The 15,674-nt window shown below is 54.2% G+C and overlaps 1 protein-coding gene across 2 annotated transcripts in view; it reads left to right on the top strand.

Moving 5' to 3' along the window:
* Window positions 1-1,327: 1,327 nt before the first annotated feature.
* Window positions 1,328-15,674, top strand: part of TNRC18 (trinucleotide repeat containing 18) — a 55,811-nt gene continuing 41,464 nt past the window's right edge. Inside the window, exon 1 of one of the 2 annotated variants that reach the window (XM_069870387.1) lies at window positions 1,328-1,551. In XM_069870387.1, coding sequence (XP_069726488.1) covers window positions 1,350-1,551 — 202 coding nt within the window. In that variant the 5' untranslated portion in view covers window positions 1,328-1,349. The remainder of the gene's footprint in view (window positions 1,552-15,674) is intronic. The other variant, XM_069870388.1, reaches the window with a different exon arrangement.

Below are 15,674 nucleotides of genomic sequence, written 5' to 3'. Positions count from 1 at the left end.
TGAGAGCCGAGGTAGGACCCGCATCTCCATCCCCTCGCTCCTTTTACCCCCTTTTTTTCTTCTTTTTTAACCCATTTCCCTTTTCTTTCACCATTCCGCGGCTCCGGCGTGCGACTCGCCTCGCCCGCACGGCTGATTTTCTTTTATAATTTCACTCAAACCACCACACCGCTTTGGGAACCTTTTTTTTTAAATAATTTTGCACTTTTTCTGCCTTTATTTTAATTTTTTTTTCCCCTTCATCATTTCTTGGCCTGGCACCACACCTCCTCCCCCCCTTTCTGGCTCCCGGGGCTCCGGTACCGCCGGGAACGAGAAGAAAAATCCACTTTTTTCTTCTCATTGTTTATTTTTTTTTTTGCTATCCCGCTGCAAAACCCGATGGGCGTGGAGGGGGGAATCGTTTAATCGAGCTGCGAGTAGAAATATACCTATTTTCTATCTATTTTCTATCTCCTGTCGATGCATTTTCGATATATTTCTACATAAATCTATATATTTACAGCTCTATTTCGCTCCTCTCGGAAATAACACCGCTTTTTCGTTTTCCCGAGCGGGAGCGGAGCTGGGGAACAAACGAGAGAAGAAATAAAAACCCCAGGCGACGCTTTGGAGCCTCGGGAATGGGGGAAAAGAAGCAAAAATCGGGATTGTGGGAGCGCAGCCGCCCGCTCCCGCTGCCCCGGCGGCTCTTGGCGGGGCAAAGCGACCCCACCGAGGGGAAATAATTTAAAAAAGGACATTTCGGAGCGGTTTTTGGGGGGTTTTGGCGTGTTTTGGGGTCGCTTTCCCCGCGCTGCGGGGAGGAACGAGGGTCCCGCTGGAGCCGCGCTGCGCTCTCCGGCCCCATTTTGCCTTTTGAGGGCGAGCAGGGGGCCCACATCCCACCTATTTGAGAAGAAAAAGAAAATCTGAATTATTTTAAAAATACTTTTTAAATAAATCCGCCCTTTTCGACAAGTTTTCCTTGGATTATTTTCCTCCTTACTCCCCCCTCCCCTTCCTCCTCCGCGTTGGGAAGCTGCGGGAGGGTTTTTTTTTTTTGGGGGGGGGGGTTATTTTGGGTGCTGGGAGTAAATTTTTTCACCCCAACCTGGTTTTTTTTTTTTTGTTTTCTCCTTTTTCAGGCAGCACCGAGAGCGCCGCGCCGGGGCTGGGCTCCCTGCACCGCACCATGGACGCCTTATTTTTGAAAACCATCTGATTTTTTGGGGAGGAGGAGAAGGAGAAGGAGGGGGGTGGGAGGGAAAGGAGAGGGGGGGGGGGTGGGGGGGTGGGGGGAAAAAAAAAAGGCGGCGGCGGGCGGCGAGCGAGGATCCTGGAGACTTCTTGAAGCCGGCGAGTTTTGGATGATGGATGGCCGAGATTTCGGGCCCCCCCGCTCGGTGCACGGGCCCCCTCCGCTGCTCTCCGGGCTGGCTATGGAGAGCCACCGCCTGGGGGCCACCGGCCGCCTGGCCCCCCCCGCGGGCGCCATGGCCGCGGGGCTCCCCGCCGCCCTCCAGCCGGGCAAGTTCCTCGCCTCGGGCATCAGCCTCCACTCCCACCCGGGTAAGGATGCGAGACACCCCCCTTTTCCCCCCGGATCCCCTTTTTCTTGAGCCCCCCCCCCTTTCCCCTTGGATCCCGTTTTTCTTGAGCCCCCCCTTTCCCCCGGATTCCCTTTGAGTCCCTCCTTGATCCCCCTTTTCTTGACACCCCCCCCCCTTTTTCCCCCCGGATCCCCTTTTTTCTTGAGCCTCCGCCCGCGGGGGAAAAAAAAAAAAAAAAGAAAAAAAAATGTAGTAACGATAAAGAGATTTTTGAGGTGCGTTTGCGGGTTTGGAGCGTGTTGTTCTGCGAGGGGTTTTTCGGCTTCGCTTGGATGTGGGTTGGGGGGAGAAGTAGTTGGGAGGGAGTGAGGAAATGGGGGAGAAGAGGAGGAAAAATAGGGGAGCGAGGAGGGGGGAAAATAGGGGAGCGAGGAGGGGGGAAAATAGGGGAGCGAGGAGGGGGGAAATAGGGGAGCGAGGAGGGGGGAAAAATAGGGGAGTGGGGGGAGCAAAAATAGGGGAGTGTGGGGAGCAAAAATAGGGGACTGGAGGGGAGCAAAAATAGGGGACTGGAGAGGAGTAAAAATAGGGGACTGGGGGTACCAAAATAGGGGAGTGAAGAAGAGCAAAAATAAGGGACGGGTGGGAAGAAAAAATAGGGGACTAGGGGGAGAAAAAAATAGGGCATAAGGGAGAAAAAATATGTGAATAGGGGGAAAATAGGGAAAAAATATGGGAGAAGTAATAGGGGAATGGGGCGGGAAAATAGGGGATATCATGGGGGAAAAATAGGGGATTACGAGGGGAAAAAAAATAGGGAAATAGGGGGAAGAAATGGGGAACGGGGCGGGGAGAAATGCGCTCCCCCCTGCCCACGGTTTTGTTAGCGCGGAGGAAAATCCCGAGCGAGGCGGCTGTTTTGTGGGATAAATCGGCTTTTCGGGAAAGCTGGGAGCGAGGAGGATCGGGGTGCGGAGGGGAAGGGTTCGCTGCCCCGCGGGGAGCTCCCGGCAGGGTAAATTCCCCCCATTCCTAGGTAAATTCCCCCCATTCTCACTAAATTCCCCTCCGTTCCCGAGCAAATTCCCCCGTTCCCGGGCTGGAAGCGGCGGGCGCTGCCCGGTCCCCGCAGCGCAGCCGGCAGGGCGGCTTCCATCTCTTTCTTTTTATCCTTATTCTTTTATTTTCCCCTTTGTAATTAGGATTTTTTTAACACAACTTCCACGCAGGGACTGCATATTTTGTAGTTTCCCCCCTTCTCGCCGTTCCCCGCGCAGTCCTACGGCTGCTTGTCCATTAAAATAAAAAAAAAAAACCCAACAACCAGATATTGAAAATGCAGGGTTTGGTCTTTTTTTTTTTTTTTCTCAGTCGGATTTTCATTTACTCTCTCCAATTACGTGCTTTTTTAAATGGATTTTTATTCCCCCTCGCTTCCCGAGCTCCCTTTCCCAGCACAAGGGTCTCTGCCCGCACCCTCCTGCCTGCGGGTTTCCCGAGCTTGCCCTACGAGGACTGCAGGGATTTCTGACCGTTTCATTTCCCTCTCTGGTTCTATTTTCTTTTTTTTTTTTTTTTTCTTCTCCCTTTCTTTCCCCTGGGCGTGGAGGGGTGACTCGGAGTTTACTTTAGGCGTTGGGAGGGTGGCAGGTTTTGCAATAATAAACCTGCTTTTCTCCCAACCGTCCGGGCTGAATGGCTTTGAAATTTGCAGACCTGATTGCCAACATCTGCAGAGAAGGAAGCAGCCCGAATCGAGGGAAAAAGATTTATTAGTTTTAGGCTGGGCAGCAGTGCCAGTTTCCCAGGTGCGAAGAGGAGAGGTGTAAAGCAGCAAACGGCTGGGAAGCCAAGCACATGGGCAAACTCCACCTTTTTTCCTTCCCTTTTGTATTTTTTCTTTTTATTTGTTTGTCCTAGGCGTTTTTTTCCCCCCTCCTCCCCCACCTCCTGCTAAAGCAGAATAAGATCCCTGCAAAAATTCATCTGGACAATCTCAAGCCAAACCGAGAGCGGGTTGTTGTTTCTTTTTTTGTTGTTGTTGATTTTTTTTTTTTTAATTGGGTGATATTTTTTTTTCTCTTTGTTTTCTTTTGTTTCCCCTCCCAAAGTTTCCTTTTCTGGTGTTTCCCAGAAATCCAGGCAGCCTGGGAGGGAGGCTCCAAGCTCCAACCAAGCCGAGCCAACAAAGCGTTTTCTCTCTACGAGCTTTCCCGCTGTGCCACAAGCCCTTGGGCTGGGAGCGAGCCTTAGATTTGGGGCCCCTGACAGAGGGAATGGGTTTTGTGATCCCTCAAATTTTTTTTTTTTGTAATGTGTTCTTATTATTTTTATTTTCCTTTCTCTTTTTAACCCCCCCCCCATGCCTACCCGTTCCCCCTTGGTTCCCGACTCTCCGGGATGATCACGAGCAAAGCTTGCGCTGGGAGGTTGGCTTTGGCGCGGCGATTCGTGGCGAAGCTAAACTTCCATTAAAAAGCTCTGTACAATTAGCAGTCGAAACTTCCATTACCCCATAGCAGATGGATAGGCAGGGAATTGTATTTTTGATTGGCTTTCCCAGTATTGTTGGGAATGCTGATAGCTTCCCGCTGCAGACGGGCCCTTGGTAGCTTTGCCTTCACGATGTTGATGTTGTGCATGTGTGTGCTTTTTTTTTTTGTTGTGTATTTTTTTTTGTTTGGTTTGTTCTTAGGAGGGGTTTGGAGGGGTGGAAAGCAACAGCTTGTGCAAGGGGTTAAGAACAGCGGGCAGGAGGCGAAGCCTTTAAATAGAGCCAGTTCAAACCGATCTTTAAATACCGCCGAGCTGAAGAAAGAGACTGTTGAATCTGCCCCAGCGTCCTCCTAAAATAAATACGCCCCTGTAAAAATAGCGCGATCGGCTGTATTCGAGAATCCAGTTATCGCCGGCGCCGACTTCTTATTTTCCTTCCACCCTCTGCGCGTTCCAGCAGCCCCAGCACCAGAACGCGGGTGCCTGGGCTGTGTCCAGTGACCCTTGCACCCTTGGCTCTTCTCTGGGGGTTTCTATTCCATGGTAGCGTTTCGGCTGCCGCCGTGCGAGCCAGAGAATGGGGACAGAAGCCCCTTTGTTGGGAGGGCGCGAAGGGAGGCTGAGGCGGGAAGGGAGCCAGCGCTCGGCTGCGGGGCTGCTGTCCCACGTCTTTTCCCCGTGTGCTTGGGAATCGCCTGGTTCCCAAGAAGAGCAATGGGGTTACGGGAGCTGCGGAGCAGCAGGGTGCTCCCAACCGGTTTTATGTGGGTTGGGGATTAGTGAGGTGCTCCTGGCCAGAGTTGGAGGGGATGAGGTGCCGTGGGGAGCTCCCAAGTGTGGTTACGCGGACTGGGAAGCAGTGGGGTGCTCCTGACTGGGGTTACGGGTACCAGGGAGCAGCGGGGTGCTCCTGATGAGGGTTATAGGTGCTCCTGACTGGGCTTATGGGGACTGGGGAGCAGCCGGGTGTTCATGATGAGGGTTACGGGTGCTCCTGACTGGGATTATGGGGACTAGGGAGCAGTAGAGTGCTCCTGCCCAGGGTTAGGGGTGCCGGGGAGCAGTAGGGTGCTCCCAGTTGGGGTTACAGGTGCTCCTGACTGGGACTACAGGGACTGGGGAGCTGTGGGGTGCTCTTAACTGGAGTTCTGGGCACCGAGGAAGAGTGGGGTGCTCCCAGCCCTGCCGAAGGCTGGGGGAGGATGGTGACTGTTCGCAATGGAATTTCATCCCTGGCAGCGGTCGAGCTTGCCGGGAAGACATTGCATAAATAGAGGCTGCAATCGATGGAGCCAAGCGGCTGAGCTTGCTCTGCTCTGCAGCCCGCGGCTCACAATATCAGGGGGTTTCTAGTTTCGCTGCTTCCCTGCCCCTCCGTCTTCGGGTCCGAGCGAACGTCCTGGTCTCGACTCCATCCCACAGTGGGCGCGTTGTTCTTGGCAGCTTCTGTGTTTTGGGGGAGGTGGAAAAGGCTCCCTCGGACTCGGTGACGCAGGGCTGCTGTGGGCCCAAGCAGCAGGGCTCCCTGTGAGCAAATACTGTCTGCATGCAAAAAAAAGACTCTCTGAGTTTAAGATAATAATAATAAAAATAATAAAAATCTGCTTTTTGCTATGTACTGAGGTATCCTTTCTGGGGTGGGATGTGTGTGCAGGGGGCTACTGGAACAAATCCCTCTTTGTATTAAAGGATGTCCAGCTTCTTCCATTAAAATATGCTCCAGGAGCACCTTCCAGTGTCTGGGAGAAGGGACACACCTGTACGAGCCGAGCTGGCTTTGTGTTAAATCCAGCGGCTGGAAGGAAAGAAAGAAAGGAATCAGACAGAGGGGGAGATTTTTTGGGTTGCTTGCTTTCCGACTTCCACATTAGTATGTGCATTCGAATGCAGGGATTTAAGACGGCTTGGAGACCATCCCTGCTTCCAGGCTTGCTCTGCCCAGGGAGAAGTTTTCCAGACAGCTGGGCCAGGTAGGAGAGTAGGAAAAAAATAATACCCTTCCCCCCCAGGATAGCTTTGCTGTGCCAGCAAAATCCCACTGTAGCCATCCTTATAATGGCCAAATTGTGCTTTTGCTGAGCTGGCACATTTTGCAGAGGAGGCTTTGCCGTCGGCAGTGCCAGCAGAAGCACAGTTTGCTCATCTAAACTGCATCCACGCTAAAATCTATGCTGACTGGAGACACCGAGACAGCACCAATGCGATGCAGGACTGAGCCGTGCCCCACTCCTCCCAGTAGCTGGGCTGGGAAGAAGGGGACTCCCAGCCCAGCAGTGGGATTTTGGCTGTGGTTGGATGCGGCTCTTCTTGGTCGTGTTTCGATGCTGCAAGGAAAATACGCTGGGTGTTTAGTGGCCCTTGAAATTGCGGTTCGTCTCCCTGCCCGCCCAGGGGGTGGTGCGAGAGGCTGAGTGCAGGGGGCTCCGTGGGGCAGGGGCTCGCTGGGTAACACCAGGAGGAGTGTGGACTGGTCAGAGACCCTGCCTGCGGAGATGTTTCTCCTCCCTTGAGGCCCTGGTAAAATTAGATGCTTTTTAATATGTGTTTTCAGGCAGAGCAGCCAGTGTGTTTGTCTCAGCAGGGCTTGGAGAGAAGATGCTGGTCTGTGCTGGGCAGGAATGTTGTGCTTGACCCGTCACGCTCTCCGGTTTACGCCCGGCATCCCCGGGGGTGGAGGAAGCGCTTGGCCATTAAGTGATGCCCCTGCAGCTCCCCTGGGCTTGCGGCCAACTCATAGGCTGTGAGCAAGGCAGGAGCGGTCTCTTCGGTTTTGCTGTGGGGATGAAATACGGAGGGGCTTCTGTGTTTTTGAGTCTCCCACCATGTGCTCCTGGTAACTTCTTTCCCTGATGTCCCGGGGGTTTCCCCAAGGTCCTGGTGGTCAGGTGGCTTTTCCATCCTTCAGGAAGGGTGGGAAGGACTGTTCACCCTGTTTTCTGACCCTGCTGAGGTTCCCATCCCAAGCGGCTGGTGGTAGAAGTACTGGGCTCGGACTATGGACAAGAGCCCAAGGGCTAACGTGGTGACGTAAACTTGCTCGGAGCAAGGTCCTGTGGGATCCTCTGCTGTGTTTGTTGGGGTTTGTAACACCTTCCCCAGCTGAACGGGCAGGAACCTGACCTCTGGTACACGGTGTTGGCAGAGATGTGTTTTATTAGCACAGTTTCTAGCAGTCCTTCTCCTTCCTACCTGGTGCCGAGTCTCCTTGGTGGGGTTGGACAACCACTGGTCCCAGCCGCAGTGGGTGGTGTGCCAGTGAAAATTTGATCTGGAGGATGTGCAAGCGCTAGAAATCCTACCCGGGGATGGTATGGGGCACTGGGCAGGACCCTGGCGTTGGGGACAGGCTCCTGCTCTTTCCCAGCACAGCAGCTGTTGGAGAAATGGAAATCACCGGGAATTAATCTCGCTGCAGACGTGGTTAGCAGAGCAGGGCTTTCGTAAGGGAAATTTTAGATCTCCTTCCTAGGATAACCCAGGGTAAGGCTGAAATTAGTTTATAATTATATAGTAAATAACCCCTCATCTTGTCATTTCACCATCTTTTGATGAATATGGAAATGAACATTGTTAAGGGGAATTAACATCGTTACAGCAGCCTTCCAGGTGAGTGCCTTGTGGCTCGGCTCGGCTGCGACCGGCAGGAGGGTGTCGGATCACCTCCTTTAGCTGGGGTTAGCGCCCGACAAGTTGAAACAAGGCCCCGTGTGTTTTCGGCACGTACTAAACTGGTCCAGTTAAAGCTTCGGGCGGGAGGTGGTGCCGGGAATCGGGGCCAGCTTGGCATGTGCTGACACGAAAGCTGCCTTGCTGAGACGAGGTGATGTTGGTCTGGGTTAGGTAACGCGATCCAGCATCGCCTGCTCGAGGTGCTGAGGACAAGGGCGCGCTTTGTTCTGCCTCGCTGCTGAAATGGAGAGCACGGCGGGCCCTGAACCGACCCGAAAATGCAGGCAGCGTCGGGGAAGCAGGGGAGCCAAGAGCAGCCCTGAGCTCCCTGCCTCGCGCTGGGGCGAGGGAGCAGCGCCGTGTCCAGCTGTGTCAGCCCTTCGCTGGCTTTTCCAGCTGTGATGCTCTTCCAAAAGCAAAGTTTGTGAGGGGAGCACTGTCTCTCCCTGGCGATGGGGATTTGGAGGTTTCCTTCTCCCCTTGTTTCTTCCCAGCCCTGTGCTCCTGGCTGGCTTTGCTCTGCAATGGCACTCCTGGATGTCTGCAGGCATCGCGACGCACCCACTGGCTGGGGAAAACACATCTCTGCTATTTATTTGCTTTGCTTATCGTTCACTTCTCTCCAGCTCTTGCCGAGAGACAAGTAACCGCACAAACCCTTTCTATCCATCCCTGTCTGTGCTGGCTGGGGAGGACGGTGCGGCAGGAGCCCTGCCGTACGGCAACGCCGCGGCAGTGACAGTTGGGCTCTCTCCCCACGCCGCGAGGATCAGCTGTTGGGTGCACAATATGCTCTGGTTTTCCTCTCCAGCTGTTGTCACTGACGGTTATGGGAAGTGAAAGGTAGTTGTGAGTTCGGTATCTCTAGATCGGAGTGGTGATGGGCGGAAAGGAGGGGTTGAAGGAGAGCTCGGTTATATGAGGCTGTTTTTTGTTAAAAATCCAGCAAGACTTGAAATAGCAGCAAAAGAGTGAAATGACCTTGGGAATAGATTTTATTGCCAGCGTAGCAGTGGCCAAAGAGCCATTTTGAGGGAGCTGAATGCAGGCAGGCGAGCTGAACATGGTGGGCTCGGAGCAAAGGAAGGAGCAAAGTGGTGTGTTTGGGAGAGAATGTGCCTTTTAGGGGGAGGACAGAGATTTTAAGGCACTCGACCTCATCTCTCTGGATCTGTATCCCTGGCAACTTCTGTAAAGGTTGCTTTTGCTTCTGCCACCATCCATCTTCCCCTGCCACGTTCCTGCAAGCAAAGAGCCCTTTTTATGGTTGGCGGTTAGATGTATTGCCTGTGCTTCCCTTTCTGCCCTCGATCCCTTTTTAACAGAATTCCCCGTGGCTGAATATGCTTTTAATACATTTGGTTTAATTGCTTTTAATTAAGAAAAAAAAAAATTGTAATGGGCAGCGTGCTTGGAAAGAAGGGTTTTGAAGGGATTCGGCTCTTTGCTGCTTGCAGGCGGTGCCGGTAGCGTGTGGGAATGAAATAGCCCCTGGGTTATCAGGGGGGAGGGAGCCCACATGCCAGCTCACACGCGAGCCAAGCAGATAATACTCCAGTGAGTATAGATCCAGGCAGGCAAGTACAGATGGGTGCAGGCACCTTCCTGGGGTGCTGGTGAAAGCCCAGCACACTCTTCCCCTGGCCCCGCTCTGTCGGGCAAGCGCATCGTGCTGGGGTTTCCCTTTGCAATCCCAGCACTACAGCGGGGCTTTCTCCTAATGAGATTAGTGACACAAAGCGGCGATTCTTCTGCTGCTTTTAATGGATGCTCAGGGTTTGTGTGGGATCGGAAATTCCGACTTTCATCAGATGAGTCCTCTCTACGCCTAAGTTATGGACATACCCTCCTTGCCTCAGCTTCAGCACATACACTCATATTGGCACAAGTGTTTTAGGCTTTTCCCTCCTGCTCGCCTCTGCCTCCCTCCCCTCCTTCCCAGCCTCAGCCACGGCAAATTTTATCTTATTTCCTGCTTTGAATCTCACCGTCAACACAAGCTGCTTCCATCTTGTGAAGGACACGAAAGCTGGGTGGCTGTCTCTGGCCCGGCTAAACAGAGTAGGGAGGAAGGAGAATTGCAGAAGATGCTCTTGGATGGTTCTTTCGGGGGCTCCTTGGTCTCGTCGCTGAGATGTGCAAATACTTCTGGGTGTGTATGTGTACATATAGAGGGCATCTATCAGTGCTTCACCTGATGGAGTGCTGGCTGTCCCTGCCTCCTGACACTGGGGCCAGGTTGGCAATTTGTCAAGAGCCTAAGGGCTGTGCTTCAATTTGAATATGGATTTGCATAATTCATCAGGAATTAAACCACACTGCCATAATATTTGCCTCTGCGTTTATCTCCTGTTATCAGCGGCGGGGAGGTGTGTGGTGCTGGGCGTTTGCTGGCCCCAGAGATCCCATCACGTCATGATTCAGTGCTTTTTCAGTGCAGAAAAGGTGGCGTGAGCTGATGTTCAGGAGGATGCAGGGAAAGCAGGAGCTTCTGGAAGGAAGAAGGGCTGAACATGGGGTCATTGGGGAGAGGCTGAGCTTTTGAGCCTGGTTTCCGAAGGAAAAGAGGCTTATGGAATCATGCTCCATCTGTGGATCTCGTTCTTCCACTCTTAGATGTCTGCAGCCAGTTGGTGAATTTCCTCCAGGGTGGTGTTGGTCGCTGCGGGTGCTGTGGAGGTCAGCAGTGGGCTCTGGTAGAGGGATGTGTTTGCCCCTGTGGCACGCAGAGCAGTACAGGTGGGTGCCTCCAGTCCTTGCTCTGTCCTGGCTGTGTCATATCTGAGCAGAAGTCACGAAGCGGAAGCCAGTTGAACATGATTGGGTCGTTGGCCATGTCCTTGCTCCAGCCTTGGGGTGTTTCTTGGAGCCATCTCCTCTCGCTGCAGGGACACCCTGTGTCGTACAGTGGTTGCCAGCTGTTTGCCGAGCACGCATTGGCATTGCAGCATTCAGGCCGAATCAGGATGCTGTGCTGCTCCATGCCTCAGTTTCCCTTACAGTGCCACTCCACTCCGCCAGACGCCTTGAGAGGCGCTGAGCCACAGCAGCCGCTTTGCAGACGAGGAGGTTTAAAATAAGCAGCGACAGAGCCTGCGTCTCCTGGGGCTTTGAGTCATCCCAGCTTGTGCTGCCTGCGCCTGGCAGGGGCCCGGGAGGCAAACCAAACCCGTGTCCAGCTGCCACCTCCCTGCCAGATGTTAGTGGAGGGGTGGCTGCTTGGATTTTGGTGGCTGCCAAAGCAGATTGAGCTGCTGTGGGGAGATGCCACCTCTCTGGTGGCTCTGGTGAAATCCTGGTGAAACTGGTGGCTTGGGGACTTGGAATCGGGCCACCAGATTTCTAGAGGATTGGGTGAGATGAGCAGCCCTGGTCTGGCACATTGTAGGCTTGGGTTTGCAGGACTGGGGGGATGCTGGAGCTCCTTCCAGCACGCCAAGGCTTGGGCATGGTGCGCACCGTCCTGGCTGCGAGCCCTCACTGTGCTGGGCAGGAGGACAGGCAGGGACAAACCCGGGGTGATCCCGCGGTGGCACCTCACGCCATGCAGCGGAGAGGCTGCCGGGGCAGTTGGCGGCCGCAGCCGGCGATGGGAAGCGGGAGGAGGAGAGGACAGGCAGCATTTAGTCTTGGTTTGTTGGACGCCCCAGCGCGCGTCCGCGGGGCTGGCCACTGCCCGTCATGCAGCGGTGTTTAATTTCTCAATGGGAGGGCAGGGAGATAATGCTGCACAGTCCCATTTAACCTGCTGGTGACCTGGTCTTAAGTCATTGTAGCTGAAAATAGAGCGTGTTCCCTCCAGGGCATGGCTAATGGTGCTGGGAAAGCTGGGCTCGCTCTTTGAAGGCTGATTTAATTGCTGCTGGCAGGCACTCGGTGCAGGTGATGTGGGGACCAGCACCCATGCCATCCCACAATAATCTACCCCTAACGAGAGGTGGTAGCTCTTCTGGCTCTGGCAGCGAAGGGTAATGAGCTCTTTTCTAACGAAGGCACGGGACAGCGGCTCAGAGTTGTCAGTGGGTGAATTGTGCAGGCTGCAGGGAAGCAGGGACTTGTTTGTTTGAAAAAAAGTGGATTAAATTTCTGCACTTACGAAGAAGGGGGAACACCTGCAATGCGAGTGTGAGCCCAGTGCCAAGAGCAGAGTCAGCTCTTGGGCCCTTGTGCCGGCCAGTGATGGCTGGAGGGTCTGTAACGTTATGAAATATGGACCAGAGCAAAGGTGTTTTGATGCCCTCCTAGAAAATAAGAAGAGGAAAGTGTGACTACAGTCTAGCAGCCAAGCTTGTCGTTCCTGGGGATTCTGCTAATCAGTTTGAGAGTTAAAATTTCTACTATTTAATTTTCATACAGCATCTTAGTAAATGTGGAGTTGAACACCCCACCGAGCGGCTCCCTGGTATTTGAGGAAAGCTGTTTGGTTGTATAGTGAGAGCCTGGAGGTTTTGTTGGACCCCCGTTGGGGTGTCAGGTTTAATTATGCTAGCAGAGAGACATCCAGTGTGGTGGGGAAATTCAGGCTGGGGATGCAGAGGAGAAGCTTCTGCTGTGTCAGCCGACAGTGACCCAGGAGCTTTGACACTGGGTTGAGTGTTTGTGTGTCAGGATTAAGGTAGGACCAGGTTGTTGCTTCCCAGACCATGTGTTTCAGGCTGTGCAGACATCATATTGTCCATTCATGGTTTCCACCTTGGTCCCTCCGGCGGGAGGAAGAACCACCTTCCCCCTGCCAGAGGGATTTATGTCCCCATCTGAAAGGTTTCTTGCTCTCCTGCGTGAAGGTGCTTTCAGCAGGGAGCTGGTGGGTGACCTTGTGGGAGATCTTCAGGGCATCTCATCAGTGTCCTCCTCCTGTGGCCCCATGCCCTGAAGCTCTGGAATACCTCAGGTTGCATTTGGTTTATTTTGGTGGAAACCGAGTCTAGGGGACACTGGGGGCAAAGCTGGGGTGCAAGTACCGATCCCTTGAGCCCTTGCAGCCAATTCTTCCTGGTTCCTCCACCTTCTCCGGGACACTGGGGCTGTTCCTGCTCCCAGCTGAGGAAGAGGTGTGCAGTAGGGCTCAGCTTGGTGATATTTATTTCCACGGAGGCAGGGACCCCCACTTTGCCCTGTGCGTACACCCCACGCTTTGGCGTGCCGTGGCTGCGGGAGGCAGTGCTGGGATTCACCGCGAGGGCAGCACGGCAGGAAAATCGTGGCACGGCATCGGCACGGGGTAAAGGCTGCGGGAGGATTCCTTGGAAACCCGTCGGGAGCACGCAGTGTTCCTGTGCTGACGCAGCTGCAAGCAATAGTAAATATTGAGCAAGAACCACTTAAAAATAAAGCAGCCTGGACACAGATTCCCACGTGGAATAAAATGAAATTAGAAGAAACAATAGAGAGCTGTGCTGAGCTAGGGGGTGGAACTCGCCTTGGCTTTTAAGGTAGTGATTTTTGCAGCTGAAGGAAAGCAGCGCAGTGGTGTTCGAGCCAGCAAAGGCCGGGAGCACGGACTCCCTGCTGGAGGATGCTGTCTCTGAGCTCGCCGGGGCCTTTAGAAGATTAAATGGGGAGTTAAATTGATCTGGCTGTTCTGGATCCAGGGGATGAGATTGAAGACCTTCCGGGGGTGCAGAGAATTGAGGCTGTAAATTAAGGCTCTGAAGCAACTGCCAGCCGTGTGGCGTGGGGTGTGAATACAGCAGGGTCAGGTTTTGGGGTGAAAGGCATTGGGTTGCGATGGTGGCAGTGGCTTTGGGCTGTGGGGATGGGGACTGGCCGCCGCTGCGGTCCAGTCGCATCTGATCCAGGGCTTTGGTTTCAGCCTGGTGTGTTCAGGAGCTTGTATTGCTGCTGTCTCGTGCGTGGCACAGAGTCAAGGTGTCTCCGGTGCCTCGGGTGTCACTGGAGCTGCCCTCGCAGACAGAGGAGGAGGTGGCAAAGATTTACATTGTCAGCACGCCGGGCTCTCAGCTGTTTGCAGCCGTAAATATGTGTGTGAGAAACGTCGGCGTGGCCCCGTGCTGTGGGGCAGAGGTGGGGAGGGGTGTGCTGGAAGCGAGGGGCCCTCAATAAGTCTCCCCTGGGAAGCTGCTGCTTTTGCAGGGAGAGGGTCAGGGAAGCGCTGGTGCTGGTGCGCGCGGGCAGCTGGCGGTGGGAGGGCTGTGGGGGCTGGCAGCCGGCGGGTACGCGCTGTGCTTGGACTTCTCCCCGTCTCCCTCCCTCCTTGCCAGGGAATGGGAACTTGTGAGGATGTAAGCGTTTATCCAGCTGTTTGTGGCATGGACAGCTGTCCCAGTTGGCTGCCTGTGAATCGCTGGGAGATGGACCAGGGAAGAGGTGACCGTGCTCCCAGCCAGCGGCGGCTGCGGCTCTAGCGATGTGCCAGAGCCCAGCTGCAGCAGGGCTGCACATCTCCCTCAGGTACCAGCCGTGAAAACATCCCATGGAAATAAAACCAAACCCGCGCTGCTGTGTTTCCAAGCCCTTCAGGGCTTGCACCAGAGGGACCATTTTTTGCTTGTATCAGATGTAGCCAGCAGGAGCCGGGAAGGGATCATGTCCCTATATTTGGTGCTGGCTGTTTGAATTGTCTGTTCACTTTTGGGCCCCTTAGTACAAGAAGGACACTGAGTTGCTGGAGCGTGTCCAGAGAAGGGCAGTGAGGCTGGGGAAGGGTCTGGAGCACAGGGGTTATGAGGAACTGTGATTGTTTAGCTTGGAGAAGAGGAGGCTGAGGGGGGACCTCATTGCTCTCTGCAGCTGCCTGGAAGGAGAACGTGGTGAGGTGGATGTTGGTCTCTTCTCCCAAGTAACGAGTGATAGGACAGGAGGGAACGGCCTCAAGTTGCACCAGGTGAGGTTTAGACTGGATGTTAGGAAAACTTTCTTTACTGACAGAGTGGGGAAGCCCTGGCAAAGGCTGCCCAGGGTAGTGGTGGAGTCTCCATCCCCTGAAGGGATTAAAAAATCATGTAGAGGTCATAGACATGGTTTACTAGGCGTGGTGGGGTTGGGCTGACGGTTGGACTGGATGAGCTTAGAGATCTTTTCTGACCTTAATGGTTCTATGACCATGGGAGTAGGCTTTTCAGCTCTGTGGCCACCGCTTCTTGCACAGCTCCTTGTGGTGCCAACCTGCTTCCTGGCAGTGTGTCTGTCTGTCACAGCCTGTGGAGGAGAGGGTGAGATGCTGGCGGTTGGAAATATTTCATAAGTGGCAGAAACCCATAACGGGCAAATGGGGCTGTTGGGGCAGAGTTACTTCACCTCTCCTGGGGCTCTGGAAGCCGCTGCTATTCCGGTGACAGGGCTGTGGCTTCTGGGGCAAAGGAGGCTCGTGCCCAAGGCTGAGCTCCAGGCTGCACTTTGCAACCGGCATCGCACGGCCACCTGCTTGCTTGTCCAGGTCAGCAGGGCTGTCACACACTGCGTCTTGTCGTGTGATTCTCTTCGAGGCGATGGCAGGGATCGGAGAGTCAGCCCTGGGTGTGAGTGGAGGCTTTGTGGATGCTGCTTCTTGCTGGTGCATTGGTGCTGCGAGCCGGTTTGGAAAACTGGACTGTTGGAGTGCATTCCCCATTGAGCGGTGTCCCTGTATTGCTCCTGCTTGCTGTCCTTGACCCTTCATGGGTGCCCAAGAGAGCCATCACCTCTCTGCTGGATCAGCAGGGTAGCGTGGGGATGCTGTGAAGGTGCTGGCTGGTCACCTGCAGCCAGGCTGGGATGGAGCTGCTTTCCCAGCGCTGCCACATGCATTTGTCACCATCAGGCATATAGCTTGGCCCCTCAGCTGGAGCAACGTCCGTGGTGGGGATGCATTCGACTCCAGCATGTCCCCCTCCTGCCTGGCTCTTTCACAACTCAAGCTTGGCTGACGCATCCAGCAGGGAGTGAATTTCAGGCCTGGGGACTGCGAGGGCTGAGATGGAGAGTGACCGCAGGTTAAAAACTCCAGGTGACCAGCGATACGCAGTGGCCTGCTCTGCT

This window comes from Phaenicophaeus curvirostris, chromosome 16 (genome assembly GCF_032191515.1).
Source record: "Phaenicophaeus curvirostris isolate KB17595 chromosome 16, BPBGC_Pcur_1.0, whole genome shotgun sequence".
In the NCBI taxonomy this organism is placed as follows: Eukaryota; Metazoa; Chordata; class Aves; order Cuculiformes; family Cuculidae; genus Phaenicophaeus; species Phaenicophaeus curvirostris.
Note: the sequence above shows the minus strand (reverse complement) of the source record. Positions and strands in the feature narration are given on the sequence as shown.